General features: G+C 44.4%; 1 protein-coding gene across 9 annotated transcripts in view; it reads left to right on the top strand.

Moving 5' to 3' along the window:
* Positions 1-22621, top strand: part of LOC106748497 (solute carrier family 12 member 4) — an 88681-nt gene that overhangs the window by 13610 nt on the left and 52450 nt on the right. The window contains exons 1-2 of one of the 9 annotated variants that reach the window (XM_014627080.1): positions 7992-8664; positions 14735-15162. The exons of 5 other annotated variants lie outside the window; for them this stretch is intronic. In XM_014627080.1, the coding sequence (XP_014482566.1) occupies positions 15105-15162 (58 nt within the window). In that variant the 5' untranslated portion in view covers positions 7992-8664; positions 14735-15104. Of the gene's footprint in view, positions 1-7991; positions 8665-14734; positions 15163-22621 lie in introns of those variants that run through there. 3 more of the 9 variants (XM_014627081.1, XM_014627082.1, XM_014627083.1) reach the window with 3 other exon arrangements.

Genomic DNA, 22621 nt, shown 5'->3' on the forward strand with positions numbered 1-22621 from the left:
GACGCACGAAACAACGAGCGTAGATACGTTCGATAATTAATTACGACCGTTCGCTCGGAAGATTAAAGGAATATTAGCGCGCGGAATAAAATTTGCCACGCTAATGGTAACCGAATTGATCTCGATCGGCGGTTAATGCCACGCCGGTTGGGAAATTCCTCGAGAAAATTATGGATAATACGATTATTCGGCGTTTAATTGTCAAATCGACGCGTAAATTAATGTCTACTTATTGCGCAAACGTAATAACGCGCTGGCAACTGTAACAGTAGACGTGCTACTACCGCGAACATGGCGATAAAAAATCGACGCGTGCATTGGATTCTTGATCCGTTTGCATCGGGAATCGGATATATCCGTTCATTTCGCCGGACCATCATTATGGTAGCGGATACATCCGCACGCGTTCGAGGCTGGATCGAATCACAAAAATGGTTTTTTATCCGTTTTAATATATTTACGTCGATCTAAAAGTAAAAAAACAATCGTCAGTAACACGGGCATATCTTTCAAATTTCTCAATTACGCGAATAGGTTGGACAATCGTGCAGCTTTTACGGTCGATTTTACAGATTCGGATGCTTTAACTTAATTACCGAAAGTACGCGATCGAGACGAGATGGAGGTACGAGAAGGAGATTAAAAGTTACTTTAATTGAATTATTTTAAGGAGAGTCATTTCAGTGGCGTTCGGCCAAAGGTTACCAAAGGTTATCGCGCGCAAGTAGACGCCTTTTCCAATCGTCGCTTTTCTCGTCGATCATCCATGGAATCTCGACAGTTATACGCTTCGTAAATTTATCCCGAACAAATTCGTCGAGTTTCCACCACGAGTCCGACCAATCCTACGACACACTTTGTCGGGCACATCTCGTAGAGACGATGGAACGTATATCATCTGGTGTTTCATCTCGGGCAACCCGTTTCCTTTTCGCCGAACTCGTGACTCTTTGTGATGAAAAAGTCAGGCGGGGGTAACATGATTCCGACCACGACGCACTTCTCGTCGCCGAGGGTACGTTCGTCGCGGTTGGTGAACGCGAGGGTGAGTCTCGCGCGGAATTAATACGGAGCTGATACCGCGGAACGAAGCTCCCTTTCGCGTGCGACTTGATTTTTTTCGGTAATGCGAAAACGCAACCGGGGATGACCCTCAAGCTTTCCCGACATTCAATATCTCGCTGGAAGATGAAATATTTTCATCCACCGCTTTTTCCGCCGACACGACGGGAAAATAAGCAGCGAAGCCGTATCGCATACGCGCTCGCCCTCTGCCCTCCCGTCTCCTTGTCTTTCACTTCCGCTCATTGTGGATATTTCCACCGCGGGTGTGCGAGTTTCCTCGAGGAATTCGCGGGGAAACTTCGCAATTTTTCAATCTCGCAACTTAATCTCGATCACGACGTGCGCGGAACATTCAATCGTATTCTCGTCCCGTGTATGTAGATCCCGCGCGAGCTAATCCAATCTGAGGCTCTCTTTCTCAATTCCGTAGATATTAATCTTAAATCCGACGTGACTGAGGAAAATGGAACGATTTCTTCGAATTGTATTATACGAAAAATCGTGCGTTTGTTAAAATGTAAACGCGTGAAAATAATTTGAAATACTCAGGAACACGAAATTTCTCGGACTAAATTTTCTCATGACATTTGCAAGTGTTAATGTTCGCTTGATTAATTTGCTGATATAAGCGCTGTATTAAGCAAATTTAAACGCCCGAGGCAATGAAATCTTTACCCATTATTTCATTCTTCATTAATACTTGAAATAATCACGGAGAAGAATAATTTGCTGGCACAGCAAATTTTATGCTGTCGCGGCAAAATCTGTCAGTTATTGTGCGGAGAACAAAACGATTTGTTAAGAGTACTAATTGCCGGATTATTCTGAATGAATTTACAAATTATTTTGCTGTAGGAACAAATTAGTAAACGTAGGAAAACATTTGTTCTGGCAAACGTCTTACTGTTCCTTAAATTGAAAGTGATACGATCTTTGGTCGAGTTCCGCCTTCACAAAAAGCCGACTGTTAAAATTATTATAACTCTATGTTTGCGCCGAAAATCTCTATAATTTCCTATCAACGCTGGGGATAGAACAGTATTAATGGAGTGTTCTGCTCCTGCCGGTCGCGGACGACGATACTCGGCATGATTCTTTGCCTCGCGTGGCTCGAAGGTAACGAACGCGAAGTTCATTGTCTACGACCTTATTCGAGTGCAGGGTGTAAGCAATCTCCCCCTCCCCCCCCCCTTCCCCTTCTCTCTCTCTCTCTTTCGTTCTCGCGCTTGCTCGCAAATGTAGGCCTCGGCCGGTTAACTGGAGCACAGCACGCAATTTCTATCCTAGACCTTCGCCGCGAGGTCCGCTCCGTTATCGCGCGCCGGATCCGCAGCCACGATGTGACGCGCGAGCCCACCGGTTTGATCTTGATTCCGCCGGTGCAATGTCGCGATGCCATATTCAAATCCAACGAACGGCAGCATTTAGCGTCGCGCGACACGCGACGTGTCGCGTATCCTCGACAGTTCCAATACCAGCCGTGACGCTTCCTGCAGGCACGCGTGCGAAACTGACGGCTTCCATTTTTTTTTTTAATCGTCCCTCAAAATCGAAATTTTAGACATCTTGATTTTAGAAGAAGGACGTACGGCTCAGGTCGAAGAAGATCGGGCGTTAATCCCAAGATCGAAATTAAATTTTTCCCCAGAAATGATACATGACACATCAGATGTTCAAACGTTTCGGTCTCTCCTCCCTGTTGGAAATTTCGCGCGTGAGCTCTTGCTTGCCCATTGTTACTTAAACTTCGATTAAATTCTCCCTTTTTCTCTTTCGTCGAGCTAGCCTCGATCAGCAATTCATACAATCAGCGATTCGTCCAATCTCACCGTGGAATCTCTCCTGATCCGAAGATATCCCGTCGAGACGCGGGGTAATCGTGGGTTACGGGCGTGTAACGCGAAAAGGATTAGTTGAATCGTGCGCCACGACAGACACGTGACGGGCTATAGCACGCGCGATGCAAATAAACGTCGTCGCATAATCGTGCGATCCGATCTCCCGGCGATCGATCGCGCTCTCCCTTCCGATCGCGCGCGCGTTGCACGAGGAGGCGTGATGACCGTTGATATTGTCGTCGTCGTCTTCGATCAAGTCAGACCCTGAACTGGATCGGGGTTCATTGTCTGTGACCTTAGCGCGCGCACCTGCTGTGCGCAGTCTTATTCGTGGAGACGCGGGGGAGATCTCGATTGTTAACTGACGCCCGGCATGCGATCCGCCTACGCCCCTATTACCGCGGACCTTCCGAGGGCGTCCGAGATTCGAGGACTCGGAAGGGCGGTCGACGGAGAGAGGAAGTTTCGGTCGCGTGACGTCTACATGAATCCAACCCCTTCGAGCGGAAGTCAAAAGATCGCGCTCCTCGTGGTCGAATCTTGCGACTCGCGCGTCAGCCCCAACACTGACGTTTCGCTGACGTTTCTTTCTATAAATCGCGGTGCTCGATGTAACGTAGACACTGACGGACAATTCAGTTATCCGCGCGATCGATCGGTGACAGCCGGGAGAATCGGTTCTCCTCGTACGTCGTGGTCTGAGGTCACCTTCGCGACGAGGTGAGAGCCACGTCTGCAACGCCGCTCTTCGCCCCGTCAAAGAGAAATTCAATATAAATATTAACGACGAGTCTTTTCTTCACGGTTTATTTATTATTAATGTCCAATGGCGTTGGAAATTGCGGTAGGATTTGGTTGAAAAGGTTTGAAAGGGATGATGAGAATTGTAATGGGAAGCATTATCAGAGGCACAAATCAGTACTTTGAGGTTCAATAATAGACTTGAAATTTTTGACTAGAACCATTTTAGACAAGTACCGCACGTTTGACGGTCTTCATAATGCGTTATTATTTCTCGCCCGAATGTACGCGCCGTTGATAAATGAGCGACGACTATTGGCGAGAGGTGACTTTGCCCTTCTTGCCGTTTGTTTTCGTACTCTGCTCGTCTCTCATGTACTTCTTCCGTAAACGAGCCAGTATGTTTCGAGCCGACGAACGACGCATATAGATGACGCGACGCGGAGTATTAGGTGTATTGTTTACATTCTCTGTCGAGTGATGCAAATATTTCGTCGGTTATTGAAGTATTTAATCCGGCCCTCGTCGGCGTCGAGTTAGTCCGACACACGTCTCCGATCGAATTATATTTACGCGAGTGTCAGTGAATTGTGAATGAGAGTCCGGAGCCACGGAACGGTCAATAGTAGGATGTCGCATCAGGAAACAAACAGCGAAGGATGCAGGACGTCAAGATGCGGGCAGCGATACGTCAGATATTTCCATGTACGTCAATCCTTTGTTGTACAGGACGTTTGACAAACTTGGCGAGAAAGAGATATTCGAGTTTACTGTAGAATCCACTGTAGGGCCGGCATTCGTATAAGCCGTACTTATTTGATAAATAATTGTAATTTCATCAGTGTTTATTTGTCAACGTGTATTTGTTTCATAGAACAATAAACATCAATCCAAACTGTAGTATAATAGAATATAAATTTGCAGTTAATTATACTCTCGCTCAAAGTTCGTGTATAATCTAAATCTAGCAAGAGATTTGTTGCCGAGATTTGTTTCTAACAAGAGATTGTGCTGAGATTTTTTTCCTCTAATGCTTCTTGAGATGTGATTTTCATCTTTATTCTGTCAGCGTCTTTTTTTTTTCATTCTCTTTAGCCTTGCTATTGCACCAAATTCAAATTTAAATGCATTGATGTTCACATAATTATTATCTTTGGTTACACGTTTTTCCTCTTAATTCTCTCGGAATATCCGAATCCTATCGAAATTTTCAATGCCTATAAAAAAGAATAATAACATAGGAATTATCTTAAATTAAAATTATATTATATTAAAATCAGCATATTATTAAATCCGTCATTTATTCATATTAATTATTTAATATTTGTACATCGTATATTTTATCTACAGCTGAGTAAGTTACATAATTAATATATTGTTTATTGAAATAAAGATTAGATGGAATAAATAGGCAGAAGAATTAAATATTAAAGGTTGAACGTAGGTAAAATATTGTGACACAGCCGAGTATTAAATAATTCTGAAAATATCCGTTTTCTAAAAATTCTTAGCGGAAGATCTGGAGCCATTTTAGAGATTCTCGATAGTTTTTAAAGACTCAACACGGGAAAAACGATATTAAGTAAACCTTTATGAGATTAAAGTAGAACAACAGTTCGTATAGCGTTGTTATATCTCGAGATTATCATTCGTTCTTCATCATTGACAGAATTTGCAAGTTTGATACAGAAACAGAATTTCGACCCAGATTTTCGATGTAAATCAGGATATTAATCGTATCATGTGAAAAATTAAATTACATTCGCAGGGTAAGCGTCTCCGCACGCGACGAGATGTATTCTTAGTCACCGAGAGAATCGATATAGCTTCTTCGGATAGCTAATTCATAATTTTTAAGACGCGCATACACACACAGCTCATATACGTAGAAAAGATTTATTATGTAGGCGAAAGCGTCGAATAAACAGAAGTGTAGGATTGATGCGAACGAGTGCATCGAACGGCGGCTTTACGTGTATATTAATCGAATCTCGTCGTTCATTTCGAGACATCAATCACACGTAATCATCCGTTGTACCAAGCGGCGGCGAAGAATGGACACAAATTAAACGAACGTACTAAATTATCGGAAGCCTGGCGAGAATTACGGGACAAATTATCAGGCTGCCGATATTAATTTATAACAGCCGTTACTTTTCTGTTCGGTCGCGGTTCGATCAATTTGTAATCAAATTCGGTCGTCTCGAAATACCACCCTCGTTGTTGTCGTTCCGCGGCACCGAGAAATTTCTCCGTCGTTTATGCAGATTCGTGACCAGTTACAGACGCGAAACCAATTTTAAATATTCATTTTCTTTGTTTCAAGATTTGCAGTAAGATCGCAGGGATCTCTCGCGGATTTCAACAAACAGCTCGAATTCTGTGTTTCGAGATTAAATCAAAAATATTAAACGTCAGTTTTAACACGCCGCGAAAATTAGACGACGACAGGAACGTCATATTTCATTCTCGTCACACGGCGAATTCGTCTCGTCGAATGACAAAAAAGTTTTGTTGGGAATTTTATAGAATCGTTAATCGCGGCACGATCGATGAACTCGTCATGCGACGAATAAAACATCCGGCCGAGCGTGTGGCGCGATGGCACATCGAAAATAAGGACCAATCCCGAGTCTCCTGTCTACGCTGTCATTTTCCCCGGGAGAAGTAACGACAAATCGGTCGCATCGCTCATGATCGTCGCGTCGCACAGTGAAGTATTTGACATGGAAAGTTGGCCAAAAAGTCGATTTTCTCAAAATTATTTCTGTTCTACACGGATGACTGCCCGAGACAGTTAATAGGGATATCGGTTAATTTTAAAGGTTGGTTCAAAAACACATTTATTAAAGAAAAAAACGACAAATTTTATTTCAATCAGAATATTAAATGCAGAGCATAATCTTGTTTCTATGAGTACTGGGTTTCGGCGTTCGATAAAGGTGCGATCTCAGCGGTTTGTCGGAGCCGCAACGTATTCGTCATAGTCGTGGGGTGAAAGAGGACACGGGAGGGGGGGTTACGATCGAAAGAGAACGTGGCGAGGTGAATACGAGGGGGTGCGAGGGGGTGTTAAATTAAGGTAAATTAAGCCTTGACAATGCCGGGCGATGTGCACGTATAGACGGCAGGCGGTGGCGGGTACATGTGTCATCCGTCGTGAGACCGACATATATTCCCGAAGGGACGACAAGGGGATGCAGCCCCGTGTATGTGTGATGGTGCTGCCAGTGTCGGTCGGCACATTTGCGCGTCGAGATATCGAATTCCGCGCGCAGCACGGACGCCCTTCCGGGGACGAGGCTGCCCGATGTCCCATTAATTTCGCCATAATTTCGTTCCCGAGTAACACTTTTTCTCCCCTTTTCAGGGTGATAATGCGCCGTCTGAAAAAGCGCTAAATATTCAAGATAGAATTGTAGATACATCTTGCTTTATTAATAGTCGTTACATTAGGAAAATTGAAAATATATCATACACGCACATATACATACACATTATATTACGCGTAGTGTAACTGATTTCTCGCGATTTATCTCGATTCTATTTCCAAGCCACCAATTCGATTTTTCCCTCTTTCTTCGTATTATTTTCCCACTCCTCCCGTGTTATTCCCGAAATGGCCCGAGATATTTAACGTCCGGGACCGCGGGAGCGTGAATTGCGACGCAAATTGCGGGCAAAAAAGGGAAGATGACGTTTAATTAACTTTTGGAGAACGAATCGTTCTGGTGCACCGTCAAAGGGCGGTATATCGCCACGCGCGGTACAACACACAATACACATTCATACACACACACATACACACACACCGCCGGGCACCCCACAATGAAACGATATACACGCGTTTGTGGCGCAACTGGCGCGAGAGAAGAGATAATTGCTATCGGGTCTGTGCCTTTTCGGCCAACAACGAGCTACATGCCGTTGAAACCATTTTTTTCTCCCTTCTCTCCCTCCCGCCGGTAGTTGACCATAAAAACGTAGCCTGGGAGGTCCCCGGGGGTTAACAGGTGAGCCATCCGGCTTTCGGGTCCGGCGGCAAGCCGAACCGCGACACACATACACACACACACATACGAGGCCTTGCCAAACGGTGGCGACGGAACGCGTTAACAATCCGCAGGCCGCATCTGGCACGTACGCGCCCGTGGTCGATATATACGCGCGCTCACACATGTACATAAGAGGCACATACACGCAGGTGTGTGTACCCACATAACCGTACCTACAGTCGGAGAGCTCCTAACTCGCCGTTAGCGAGTCGAGCAGTGGGGTGGCGGAGCGGATGGGTAGGTGGGTGGTTAGGTGGCGGGTGGGTCGCTCGGGTGGTAGCCTACCTCGTCGGGTAGTAGTAGGTGCGCACCCTACGCGGCTACCAGGTGAGTGGGGCAGAGGCCGACCCCCGACACCCGTAGACACGACGCGAAACGCGAAAAACCACTTGTGCGTCTCTCGTCGATGCTGGCCGCCGTCGCGTTCGCTTCCCGTCGATCCCTAGTTCGTCCTGGTACGCCGCTACGACGCTGGTCGCGCGTTCTCATCCCTTAGGAAAAGAAAGAGGGAAAGAGAGAGAGGGAGAGGTAACGCCTCTCTGTCGTGCGCTAGCACTCTTGCTCTTCTCTTACCCCCTCTTGCTTTCTCCGACACACACATATACACCACTTTCATTCGCCTCTCTCCCTCTCTCTTTCTCTCTCGATATCTCTACCTCTGTCACCCTCGCCGGGAGAGTTCCCGAAGTAGCGATCGAAAGTGATCTAAACGCGCCGGCTGCAAGCAGCAGACATATAGATCGTCGAGTGCGACGCGTCGATGGCGTGAGAAAATAAAGGGTGTGTGTGTTGGCTCGTTCAAGCAGGTCGCGCGCGCGACGGCTGTCTCTTTCTTTCTCGCAGTGGAGGTAGCCAGGTGACGCACAGGTCCTTTCGTCTCGTGATGCGTCAGGGCGATTTCTGAGCTCTCTCCGGCGAGAGCGAGTCTGGAGGTTCCGCTGGATGCCGACGAGAAAGTATTGCGGGTGAGTCGAATGTCCGGCGGGAAAGATAAAACATGATTTGTGGAGTATGGAATGTGAAATGATGCAAATGTCGGGGAAATAGTTTTCGGCGAGGTCCGCGGGGAGAAAAATTTCGTATGCGCATCGCGATTATAAATTTAGAGATGTTTTACATGTATGTAAATTTCTTGTTATGTATACGTGTATAAATATACGAGGAAAAAAGAAGTGATTGAAGTATATAAGTGTGATAATTGCGTAATTAATATATAACGAATAACGATGCCTGATCAGTACATAGTTTTGGAAGTAAATGCAGATAAACACAAGGACCATTAAGCGTAGATATAAGAAGAAAGTAGGTGTTATTTCTAGAAAAGAATCCAGTCAAGTTTATTCGTGAATCGCATATGGAAAATATAGAAGGTATAGGAAAATATAAGTAAATCAAATTACGAAAGAATAAAATTCTAAGAAAAAAGAAGAGATCAAATATATAAAGAAGCACACACAGAAGGAATGGTGCGAAAACTGTTCTTGCTTTGCATTTGTATCATTTTGCACTTTCAACGTGTTTTCGATTGTAGGAAGGCACACGCGTATTTATCTGCATTTGAGGATCGTGTCTACCTGAATTTGATAAATCAGTAATTAATAAACAAACGTTTATGGAATGGTAATCGACGGTCTGGTTTCAATTTAATTCATCTTTGTTCGACAGTGTTCTTTCCCGCCTGGATTGTCGGCGCATCCTTTGACTCAGGTCACAATATTATTGTTGTAAAAGCTGATATTGTGATATCTTTCTTCATATTAAGATCGGATTTTAGCTTGAAGTAGAAAGAAAACTTCCTTTATGTGTCAAAAATTGAGAAACATCGCGCGATCTCGCGAAAGATTGTACATTCGCATTATATCGACAAGAGCATCATGAATCTTTCGCAGGGTTTTTAGTCCGAAAGAAATATTATTCTGAGGAGTTGTGCGGGTTGTCCCGATTTTTGTCGGAGGAAGATTTCCACGCGACGGTGGCACGAAAAATGTTGTAAAAAGAGCCCTCGTTCATCCTGGAATGTATGGAGACGTAATTTTTGAGACGGTCCAAGTAGATCTCGCCGATACGATCCTTGGAAGATCACGTGACGTCGATAAGAGGAAAGGCAAGCGGCTTCATCGATCCATTCGCGTCCCGAGCCTATCCGGGTGCAACTAGGCCGCCTTTCAGGATCCCCAATGGACAATTCGTTGTAGATCCTGAAGATGAATTTCGGAACTTATCTCGAGTATCGCGAGACGAATCCGAAGACTCCGCTGCCTGAAAAACCGCCCATTTGTGATAAAAAAAATGATCAGGTATCGTGACGCAATGAACGGCGTCTTTTTAATTTTGCAAGATCTCTTCGAACATAACAATTTTTCGATTTGTAGAAATATCGTTTTTTTTTTCATTCTTTTTTTATTCTCCTTTCAAGTTTTATTTTTATATTTTTATCATCGCAGCAAGTATTTATACGATATTCAAAGTAAATAGGAATAATTACCTCTCTGTTCTCGTGAAGTCGCGCAATTATTATTATTTAAAGTAACGACTAATTAAAGGTTAAGGTGGGCTAAAAGCGGCACCGGGGCGGAGACACAATTTTACTCGGGAGAGAAAGAATGGATCGTGCAGCGCTTGAAATGAATATCACGCGAAATACGAAAGGAGAAACGTCCGGCTGCAAAATGCGATGCGGATTATACTAATCTTATTTTGCGCGCGCGCTTGGCGTAAGCAAACGCGCTGGTGACGTGGAATTACACCGATAAATAAAATTAATTGTCTCGCTGTTCTCCAGCAACAATATTATTATGCGAAGCATTAACGAGAATTATCCGATTAATTAAGAAAAGTAGCGCGGAACGGTACTCTCAGCGCGATGCTCGACGCGTAAGAAAGACTAATCAAAAAAAGACATATAAAAAAAAGACGTAGATAGACGTAGATTACGGAGATAGACAAATTATTAAAATTATACGCTTGTGTGTGGTAAAGAAACATTTATAAGAACGTGGGGGCACTTGATCTCTTCTATCGATTTTGTTGAGTATCTCAAAAGATGAAGTGAAAATCACAACGTTCTTATGCAAATATTACAGATATTTTAATCATGTATCTCTAACTACATCGATCAAGTTAAAATATAATAATAATTCTTAGAATAATTTACAAATTAATAAAACAATGGAAATGTACCAGGTGTCCCCTATTCCGGGAAACTTGATTCGGGGGATCGTGTCACCCCTATGTTTTAATTAGTATAATAAAACATATCCTCTCTCTGTTGTTATCGGCGCTCAAAATGTCAAAATGACATTTAATGTTTCCTACAATTAAGAATTAACACTTTGCTGCTAACATGAAAAAGAATTGAATCCTTCCATGGTCGAAATAATGGCTAAGGATCAAGTCTCCCAAAGGACCAAGTATTCCTACGTTCCACTATTATGGAGCAATTATGTAAAGGGAAAGAGAGAGAGAGAGAGAGAGTCTAGTTCGACAACATTCATATAGAAATAACAGAAGTCTGAATTAACCCCCACGTTTCGTCCCGTTAATTAATCCAGAATGGTCTTTAGTAGCCCGTACGTGGCGATTCAGTTTCCCCGACGTAACGTTCCCGTGGTGAATGCGGACATGACGTGATGCACTACAACGACTTGTTGCACGTGCGAATTACGTTGCACGTACGAATACGCGTTAATTTATTAATTTTCCGCGAATTCCACCCTCGCGCCTCGCATTCCCCGTAAGAAACGCCCGTTATCGTCGTGAGCGATCGTGTTGCAGCTCCGTTCCTTATCGCCGCCATCATCGTTAAAAAGCTATTTCCGGTGCGTTCGATTCGCCTTATTATATCGCCCGTCATTCCCGCTCCGCGTTATTATCGCCGCGCTCTTATCGTTACCGCGCCATACATACATGTGGACGTCGCTAACGCGATTACGTTGCAGTTGCTGTTATTATTAATATTATTATTGCATTATGTTAATGGAGGCGCCGCGCGCGATATTTCTGCAAACAGCAACTGCGGGACACGTCCCCGGCCGGCGGATCATAATTCAGCCGTATGACAGCGAAACGGCGATTCTGCTTTCGGTCTTTTGGGCTCGTGGAACGTTCTATCCGCCATTTATCATCCCGGGAGGGAGGTGTCGCTGTCAATTTTCAGTAGCAGCCGCGAGACTTTTTCGATTCACCGTACAGCCGTTTTTCCCCTCGACCTCGTTCGGAAATCGAGAGGAAGTCTCGGGCGCGGAAGAGCGAAAGGGAACGAAAGATAGCGAGAGAGGAGAGGGAGAGACGCTTGCACACGTTTTGTACTCGTTAATGCGCAGTGTCGCACACGGGATCGATGTTCCGCGTGGAACGAGTGAAACGATCGGTAAAGTGGAACCGAAATAACCGCTCGGACGTCGGCCTGATCTGCGCGCGATTTATATACCTTTGCCGTTTCACCTCGCGCGCGATTACGCATCAGTATGTGTCTGGGTACGCCCATTGTCAATCTCCGAAAGTCGCGGGCTGCGAGAATTCCAAAGCACGATCGCGCGTCCACGTGTACGACAGGGAGTTAAAAACATAGAACCTTGGGAGGGTGACGCGACACGGAGTATGTATAGTCGGCGGCAAAGAGGTCACGACATCTTTCGTGTCGATGAGCTTCGCCACGCGTGAGACTCGTGAGGACCGCCGAAGTCGTCCTCGCGATTTCCGTCCGTTTCGTGACGCGAGAGACGCCGGTGAGGGGTGAGAGGGGGAGACGGAAAGCATTGCAACCCCCCACATAGAATGTGCAATATAGATTCCGACTAGAATACCCAAAGTTGTCCCAAAATAGGTTACCCGACTGCGATACCGATTGAGAACCCCATTCTTACCCTAATCATGGGTGACTGTAAACTAGTCGACTGATTAAGGGCTGCGATATTTTGTTCTCGATGAGTTTTGCTACGCATCCCGTGTCCAGTGGAAAAACACGTTTCCAGAGGGTTGGTAAAACAAACAAATGGTCATATCAGATGCGAGATGCGTTATGAAACTCGTCGGGGATAAGTATGGCCTTTAATCCTATAATAGGTCGCGTGGATGACAGGTGTTTTACCCATGCGCATTAAAACGCATTTACCGAAAAATGCTAACAAGCATTCATCTTGCGCCTCCGTGCGTTTCGCGCCAGTTAGGGATTGTTCTCGTCGTCGTTTTAAACCTCCGTTAGTCGCAGTATTTTTCATTCATGGTTGCAATGTATCTCACAGACACATTAATTTTCCCGTTATTTCCCTCTGCTTCTTAAAACGATTTTTCTTTCGCCAACACTTGACTAATAAATCAGGCGTTAAAATATACGAAAAGCAGAGAAGAGAACAAATGAGCGAGTATTAGGATGTATTGCGACTGACGGAGGGGGTCAAATGAGATCTTTTGTGATTGTTGTTTCGATATAAACAAATATTAGGAAGGAAAAGGAGAGCTGGTGTAATTCTAGCGATTATTTATGAAATCATAAATAGCCTATTTAAAATGTGGGACACTTGTCATCCATGCGACCACTCGGATTATATTTAGTTACGCGACTACTCCAGGGTCAATCGGTCGACTGTCGACGCACTCTCGCTGAGATCTCGCGGGGGAATTTGATCACCGTCGGTAACACGACGGGAAGTAGGCTGTGTTACGCAATTACATAACGCTATGTGGAAGGAAATATATTCGCCGGCGGAGAGACACGCTGAATGAACCGAGCGAAAATAATGCCCGATGACACGCGACCCGTTTCGTGAGTGCTCGAGTCGCTATCGCGAGTCCGCGGTCGCGCCAATTAAAGCGACGGCGCCGTCTTTCTCGCATTTCCAAGTCGGCAGTCACGACGGTAACGTGTTACAAACACTTGTTGTTCGGCTGCTATATACTATGTAGAGTGAGGCACGGTTTACATGTCGATGCGGCGTGATACATGCTGGATGAGCGTTACGTTCTATCGACCGCTGACGTGTAATAGAAATAGCGGAACGTGCGTTAACTCTCTCCCCCTTTCTCTCTCTCTTTCACCCCCACCCGCCCCCTGCCATGAGGGCTCGACGAGCGCGACCGTAGACCGGCATTACGCTCTTCTAATCAAGCAGGATAAACCCACTGAAAGATAAAAATTCAACGGCGGAAAAAAAAGGAAAAATCGAGAATCCGCGCGTGAGCGCGACAAACGCACGTGCATCTGCCTTATTTTAGGTATCTAATTTTGTCCTCTTTTTTTCTTTTTGTCTTATTTTCCACGCTTATCCGTCCTTTTATTTATTCACTCGCGATGTACAGTCATACTTCTCTCCCGTCGCGCCGTGTATGTGAAGATATATAGAGGATCTTTTTTATTTTTCCAGAATTACCGCCGCTTCGATTCGACTTTTCTCTTTCAGTTGAGATTAAATATTAATTTAATGAGAGGAAACGGATTCGTGTCGAGCGACGTGGGCGCGTTGAACGTTAGGGAGTCGAGAGGCAATTCCGCCGCGAGATCGATCAGCGTCTTATTTACATTTTCGACCGATATTCCGTTAGAAACTTGGAAACGCTGTGATCTTCCAACTGCTCGTATCCTCCATTATTCATCAATTCGATCATTCGAGCGATAATGTTGATTTTGCCGTCTTGGAGCTCATGAAACGGATAACAATTGACTCGTGATGATACATTTCTACAATATTTGCAATTTCATCGTATTTACAGTATGACACGACATTAAAGGTTTCGAGAGGAAGGGGAGGTTCGCGTAAATGTAATTTGCGCGAGTCTCCTTGCAAATATAATTTATTACGAGTGTTTCCGCTGGAGGGAAACATTTTCAACGTAAAACAAGTGCCTGTTAGAAGCGAACGCGAAACCCCGTACGCCCGGAGGGCAACGGAAAATGGGAATCTCCTCTGACAGAACGCACTCTATCGGTTTTTAACGTCAAAAATCCATCCCCGTCTCCGGACTCGCGTGACAGCCGAGGCGTCTGACCAGCGACGGCGTTTTCTACTGGCCCGTTCAGTCGCGCGCGAATGCTTTCAGATTTAGTCGCATGATCATCGATACGAGACGGGCGACTTGCCGGCGCTGACTTGACCGGCGATTTTTCCAGTCGGCGGAGAAAGAGTCTTTTCCTTTTCCTTCTTCTTCATCATCTTCATCCGAGATTGTTGGATTTTTCCAACTCTCTCCGCGGCTCTTTCTCTTTCCCCTTTTTCCGCGTGAAATCCAGCCGGTGCACAAAAATAGAAACCGTCATTCGATAAATCGATCCCGCGTCACCCAAGCCGGCTGAGAGGAAGACTGTGGTTGTTATTGCCGTAGTGCCGCTCGCTCGTTGTGTGTGTGTGTGTGCGTGTGTGTGTGTGTGCATGCGCGAAGGTACAATCTACTTACGTGAGGTGCAGCAAGCATGAGCACTTCCGGCGCGATTCCCCTGATCCTGGCGAAGAAGGAGCAGATCGTCGAAGGCAAGTAACCTGCGCTCACCTGTTTTCTCCATCCCCTTATTTTTGCCCGTCTCCCTCCGTTCTTCTTTTATCAACCTTATAAGTTATTAACTCTGTTAGAACAGAAGCTGTCGGTAGACGCGCGATTTGCTCGCAAGACGGGGATCACGACATGCGAGACTCCCCGTCGTTTGCCAAACGTTTCGTCGAATCGTGCGATTGACCGTGCAAACGAGAGGAAGCGCTCAATCGTCTTAAGTATCATCGAAAAATTCGATCGTGACGTTCGGATGTAGCCTAAGCACCGGCGCATACGTCTCGTTTGCACGGTTAATTGCACGTCTCGGTCGCTCGACTCTCGCGAAAGATGAAAAGATAATCCGTGAGTCGCGAGTCCTCCTTATCGATGTGCGCTTTATCGGAAACTGTCAGTCTTTCGGGAACCGCGAACAGTTTCGTAGGAAACTACGGTATACAAGTTACCGGCCTGTCGAAACTTCGTGCGTCATTAATACGTTATCGTTAACTCGAGTCAACAATCAATAGAGGATATTAATAAGAAAGTATCAAGAAGCGGGTCCGAGAGATATCTACGTATCGGCGTCGTAATTTTTTATCTCTCTTTTTCCCCCGTTTTGCGTCGATAATGCGCAATAATAGTGTAATGCTGAAGGTAACGCCGATTAGATAATTCCATATTTAGAAAGCACCGGTTATTATTACACCTGCATGCAAATTCTGCACAACGCGTCGCGCATTTCGCGACGATGGACGACCGATCCTTCAAGGGGGAATGGATGGTTTTTTAAATAGATGGAACGTTAAATATTAGTCCTGTACCACATGGACGATACGTATGGAATTGTTTGCTGAAATAATCGATGGGTCCGGGCAAAAAAATTTGTATCAACTTAAGGCTCGTATTCTCATGTACTCTCATGCCCTAGATTAACACGAACAAAAGAAGAATGTATAATCTTATACGAAGATAAAATTGATTAAAGATAAGAAGATAAAATTTATTTATACATGAAGATATTCTATATAATTATTTCAGTGTCGATCATAACGTATTAACGTGTATTAATTTTGTATTGATTTTTGACGTAACATTTGTATTCTTAATTTCTAACATATTCAGCTCGAGTTAAATTGACACAAAAATTTCTGTGCATCGTTCCGGGACATGGTTGAAATTGGTTGAATTTAACACAAGATTTTTTACTGCGTAGAGATCAATCCAAGAATGTAACCACGATATTGAGAAAGATCCTCCTCTACGCGACGTGGGAAATGCGAAAATTAACCGCGCCGAGGGTATGTCGCAGGCAGCGATCGCGCGGAGTTCCCCGTGGAAAATTTCTCCCGCGAAATTGCGCCGTCACGACGGTGAAATCTCGCAAATTGACGCGGATCGAGGCACGACAGAGAGGAATCTCTTAATCGCGCAAGGCGCGTTGATCGATGCGCCAGGAGGCGATTGATCGTCGGGCTGGCGACGCGAAAGCGCAAGCTGCGGGCGTCTCGTAATCAGTTTGTCGTTAATTAAATCGCCGGACGATGCGTTCTCCTATATCATTCGCCGCCGGACGAATCTGGCACGATAGAGCGACCGCGCGCGCTCGCCGTCTTTATTGCACACCTGCGAGCGGAAAATCCCGCGGTTATTCTCGTCCGCTCGGATTTCTCGGTTTGGCATGGCGCACGTGCCTCCGAGAGGCACGGATCCAAGGAGATAAAGGATCAGCGATCGCGGATAAGCGGACTAATGAAGGAAAGGAAATATTCGTTGTTTCCACGCGGGCCCGGTAACTGAAACGCCATCGGAGCGGAACGGCGAAATTAATAATAATCGGATCGCGGACATTTGTGCATATGTACGGTCGTGATAAGGAAAACGAACGGAAGAGCGGGTCTCGAGGTAAAAATACACATTCTCTCTCTCTCTGTCTCGCGGAGGATACCATTTATCTTCAACTGCTATGTAGATAGAGAGACGAGTGCGCAGACATTTGTGGTCCGGTAATAACTTGAGAACGGACTTCTCGGTCAGCAACGGTAATTCCGTTTAAACGTTGGCTTTCGCGAAGCTCTCGGCCCCCGCTTAATATTCCACGCTCACGTGGAAGGATTTAAATGTCCTCCTGTAACATTAGTTCTCGCGCGAGCTGTGTTCCAGTAGCCAAATATAATAATCGCTCGGCTCGCGGAATCGAAAAGGAAGTCACGAGGACGATGTTCCTACTCGGAGAGAGCTACAATCCCGGCAGGACTATAATCGAGGGTGCTTGTTTGCATCCACAGATATCCACTTTTAATGTCATATTAGGTGAAAAACGGGTTGAGAAGATATTTGAATAAACCGAAAGCGGAGAAAACACTTCCTAGTTGGTCCGCACGATCCGAGAAGCGAACCGATTAAATCCGACAAGATTTCGGCGACGATCGGGCGCGAGTGTCGAATCCATCGGATCGATGGATCTCTCACGTCGTGATTTCCCGTGGTTCTACGTCGAAATGGTTAAACTCTCGAGAATCGACACCGTCGGCCGTGATGACGGCACTCTTATCGCGTCTTTTATCGCGGTTGCTCGCGGCTGCTCGTAAGCTCGCTTACCATCTTGCGTCGTCCTGCGTCGGGTCGGAACACCGGCATTGTACGAGCAACGTTATGTAAATGCGGGCCACCCGGGAACAATGGCAGGGAAAATCCCAGCGGATTAACCCTATCCAGAAGTAACGTCCGTCTGGTGATCTCTCGTGCGGAACGGAGCTTCACTTTGCCTCACCTCGCCCCTCGATTCGGTTGAATTTTCAATTGGCTTCGTCGTTAATCTCGATTAACCCCCTTAGATCCCGGGAAGAAAACCCAAGGGCTCGGCAAAAACCGCGCGTCCGGACACATTACCGTCGCCGTTGATGGGTCCGAACGAACTCCACTTTCGTTAGATCCAACTTTAACGAGGGATCGATCCCACTGCAAATTCGCGATCGATCTTGCCGCGCGTGCTTTATGCTTTTTCCGCGAGTCGTTTCTTGCAATCTCGCTTACCGGTGTCTTTGCCGAAATGTGCTTCCTAATTTTCTCATCGATCCGTTAGATCGTCGGATACGAGTCGATGACGAATCGTTTCGTTATTATTCACGTCGTCGTTGGGCGGCACAGAGGAAATCGCGGGTTCGCAGGATCGTTTATTCGACTGGCGTGTTTGCCGGCTTTATTTCACGGGCGAGCTTTAACGTATATACTCTTTTCGGAGTATATATTTTTCTATGTGCGCGCTTCTGGCCCGACGTGTACCGTTACGGATTACCGAGTGTCCGTCTCTCTTTTTCTCTTTTACTCCCGGCCCTTTAATCTTATTTTATCCAACCTGCTTGGGAAAATTCTCGTAACTCTGAAAAATTCGTGTAAATGAATATTAAAGTAATCGCGTTATCGTAACCGAGAATTGCCCGCGACGGTATAAATAAATAAATGAAAAGAGGAATAACCGAGATTCATCGTAATGCATGAGATGCGCCAATAACTATTGACGATCTGAATATTTTTTCGCAACTATGCAGGAGTTTGAGAGAAAATTCCAACTACGAGGAAAACATCGTTCACTATCACCACACGACGGCCCATACCATGAAATTTTTTCTCTTAGAAGTTTTTCTTTAACCATAATTCTCTCCCTTCCAGTTTCAAAGATATTCAAAATGCTAACAGTAATTCATTCTGCATGTACACAAAACTAACTAAATGTATAAAACAGTTTAAAATAACTACTGAAATATTGTACCAACTACCCGACTCGGATTTTTGTCTCCACATTAACTTTGCAGACTCTGTCGAAATTGAAGAGACAATGGAGAATCTAGAGAGAAGGTGTAACACGCTACAGGCTATTGCCTTTTAATAATATTAGTGACTTCTTACTGCCGTTGTCGAGGCTTGAAGGAGACTATAGAATTATTTAATATTCTATCCGATTATACCAAGGACTTAAGAATTATTTAATATTCTACCATTTCAATAATTCATGTTGAGCATTCATGTTGAGGCTTATATAAAGAGGGATTTATTTCAGAATTATATTTTTTAATATTATAATCCATCATTATTGATAAATAATTATAATTTTATGAATCTCCGGTTATCTGCCAATTTTCTTTCGTCCAAAAAGCATTGATCCAAATAGCAAAATAACAGTTCATGAATACAGAATTTACAATTACCTCGCTCAAAGATCGTAAATAATTTATAACCACGAATATCGGAATATTTGTCCAATCTTCCTTCTCATCTCTTTTAAATATCGAAATCCTATTGAAATTTCCAATAGCAATAAAAAATAATGATATAAAAAAAGAAATATATTTTATTTAGCTATTACTTGCCCATGTCAGTTATTAAATATTTGCTTATCGAATATACTTTATTCACAGTTGAGTAAATTACATAATTAATATGTTGTTTATTGAAATTATGAATAAACATTAAATGCAGGTAGAATATTCGAGTATTTTTTAAAGATATAAAGACGATTGGATATAAAATAATTCTTGAATATGTTCATTTTCAAGCCTCAACGTGGGAAATACGACAGTATGGAAACATTTGTAGCATCAAGATAGGACAATAGCCTGTGTTATATCTCGAGATTATCCATTGGTGTGCGTCAAGTTCGGCGGCACTTGCAAAATTAAATGTGGAACCAAAATTTCGACACGAATAAGACATTAAATATATATCTTGAAGTAGTACCGGCAATACTTTTATTTGCTATATCATTTTGTGCATCGTTGCTTCATAATTTCCTCGACGGAAGGGTAAATTTGTAACGTTGTATTCTGCCGACCTCGTCCATAATCAATCTATGTCCGAAACAAATGCGATTGGAAAGTTAACTTCGACGGTCGCTCGTTCGAGCTCGTGGCCGTTTGGTAGAACGAGCGATAAAGCGCCGCTGAACGGTACATCGATATTTCAACAAAGTAACGAGCGTGGACGGAGAACCGATCGAAGCCGGCCGTAAACGTGTCTTATCCTATTCCTGATTCTCACGGCCGGCTTCGTTTCACGGTTACGCTACTTGGGATGATCAGACGTGTAGGCGCAACACAATGGATGTTAAACGGCTCGACAGTTAATCTCTAAAGCGACAACGCGTTTGCCACAATGGCACGTCTTCGTCGCTGTCGTCACCGACCCCATCCCTGTCGCTGTTGTTCGCGCGCGCGCGCGCGCAATGTAAACGATCACCGTTTATAATTTTAATCGGATGGCTCATTAATCGCGACGTATCGAGACCGAGAAAAACGCGAGACCTTTCCTCTAATTGAGCGTTTAATAAATATCTACGTCATTCATCGACTCAAAGCCGACAAATATCATTATTACACGGGAAAGGTATTAGTGTTAAGTAGTGAAAGTTATTGTTAAATAACAAGATTATGATATTTTTAATGAAACTATATAGAATTTCTTCATGTGAGCAAGTTTTATTTTTATATAAGATTATGTATTCTTGCTTATATAGGAATTAATAATTTCTATATTAGGACGAAGTTAGACCGATAAACTTCGGGTGATTATATAAGGACACTAAATCAAGTAACTTTTGTCAATAAACCCGTGTTCACAAATGAGCCATTTTAGTAATAGAGCCAATTATTTATAGCAGTTGTTTGAAGTGTTGACCATTTATATTCATTTGCATTTAGCTTCACCATAAATAAGATGCATATCGGCCAGTTTATCAAAAGAAAAAAACTTCCATTTTGAAAATGAATTTCTTAAGATAAGAATAAAATAGAAGGGAGAGGACTAAGGTAATGTGATTAGGGACGAACCATCGAGAGTCATCTCCGCCAAGATGTTGTCAAGTTCCACGCTTTTTTTGCGCGTCGCTCAGCGTTCATGCTTAGCGAACATGGCGCGTCTCGCTTCTTTGGGATCGTCAGTGGCGATCTTTAAACTGATTTTCACGACGTTACGCGCTCCGCTATGAGGAGGGTTTATTACGTCTTGCCGAGGGAAGTCCCGACAGCTCGTAAATCGACAGCTGAAGATCGGCTGCTGACTCGAGCGACCCATCTCTCTTTGAAAAATGCGGTTGTACAGTCACGTTGAGGCGTTTCCTTGCGGTGGAAATACGAATGCGCGGACAAATCGATGACGAGTACGCGAAATTCCCCTGGATGTCGAAATAAATGAGCACACTCGCCGATAAATATGGAAGACGAAGGGGTTCTCGGTACGCGAAACCCCGATCGAAAGCGTTAAGGGTCGATTAGGATCAGCACGCGAATGAAAACACGCGAAATTGCGCAGCGATCGCGAGAATCGGCCGACAATTTCGGAGTCTCTCTTCGTAGGCGCGATCGATGGTTCTTGATAAATTCGCAACAACATAATATGTACCGTTAAACCGCTTCATATGCTGCGGGGAATCGTAAATCACTCGTTACCCGGTGGAAATATTTCGGCTTGTTGATCAAAGAGTCAACCAGCGGATAATAAAATGGTCGGACGCGCTTCGCGAAATATTTTGTATTCGTTCATTACCCCTACGAACGATGACAAATATTCCTCCCGTTCGGTGTTTTCCCCCTTTGCCTATCATCAGAATGACGACGCGAGAAAACACGATGAATATTTCTACGGAACGATAAAAAAGAGAAGAACGACGCAAAAAGAATGGCGAACGTTTCAGCTTTTTTTTTTTCCTATTCGCTCGTCGTGTCGCCACGACGGCAACTCTTAACGAAGTCAGCAATTAGCGATGCCATTTCGAAACGTTCGATCGTTATGCTGATCGCGCACGCCTTTCAGAGTGAGGAATATAACGAGCCAGGAAAAAGTTCTCGTTACAGCCAGACGTTCTCGTCACTGCACTTTGTGGTGCACCTACTCAAAGATCCAATACGTCGAAGGGGGAAATTCACGGGAAATCACGAGCGTGTTCACCCTCGAAAGGGATTACATTTGGGATCGAGTCGCGTGTAATGTAAAGACATGCATGCGCGCTAAGCCTCCATAAAGCCTTAACATTTGCTAAGCCGAGGTTCACTAGTGATTTCTAGTCGTTCGCAACGTGCCTGGATATAATACAATATCACATGTCAAGCTGTCAAAATGACGGATTAACCGAATAATCAGCAAATCGTAAATATACACGCGTCTCCAGGCACAATGCAAATGATCAAAAATTCCAATGAGTTGGCGCTTAATAAATGTAATCGTTTACTTTATGGTTGTAATTAAAGCTTTTTATTAAGACAATATTTTGATCTTTACTTTGAAGCTACTTTTTCAGGAGATGGCATTAATGCTCTCTGATCAATTTTGACCATCTTGGCATTTCAATTCTCCGTAGGATAGACCGAGGACAATTGGATCACAGGGAGAATCAGATTAATGCAAACTTTGAGACAGTTGTCGTTAGTTTTCTGTTTCAAACGAGCTGTTCTATTACGTAACGTGCCAGTT

Source organism: Dinoponera quadriceps, unplaced genomic scaffold, assembly GCF_001313825.1.
Source record: "Dinoponera quadriceps isolate SergipeBrazil2010 unplaced genomic scaffold, ASM131382v1 scaffold2915, whole genome shotgun sequence".
In the NCBI taxonomy this organism is placed as follows: Eukaryota; Metazoa; Arthropoda; class Insecta; order Hymenoptera; family Formicidae; genus Dinoponera; species Dinoponera quadriceps.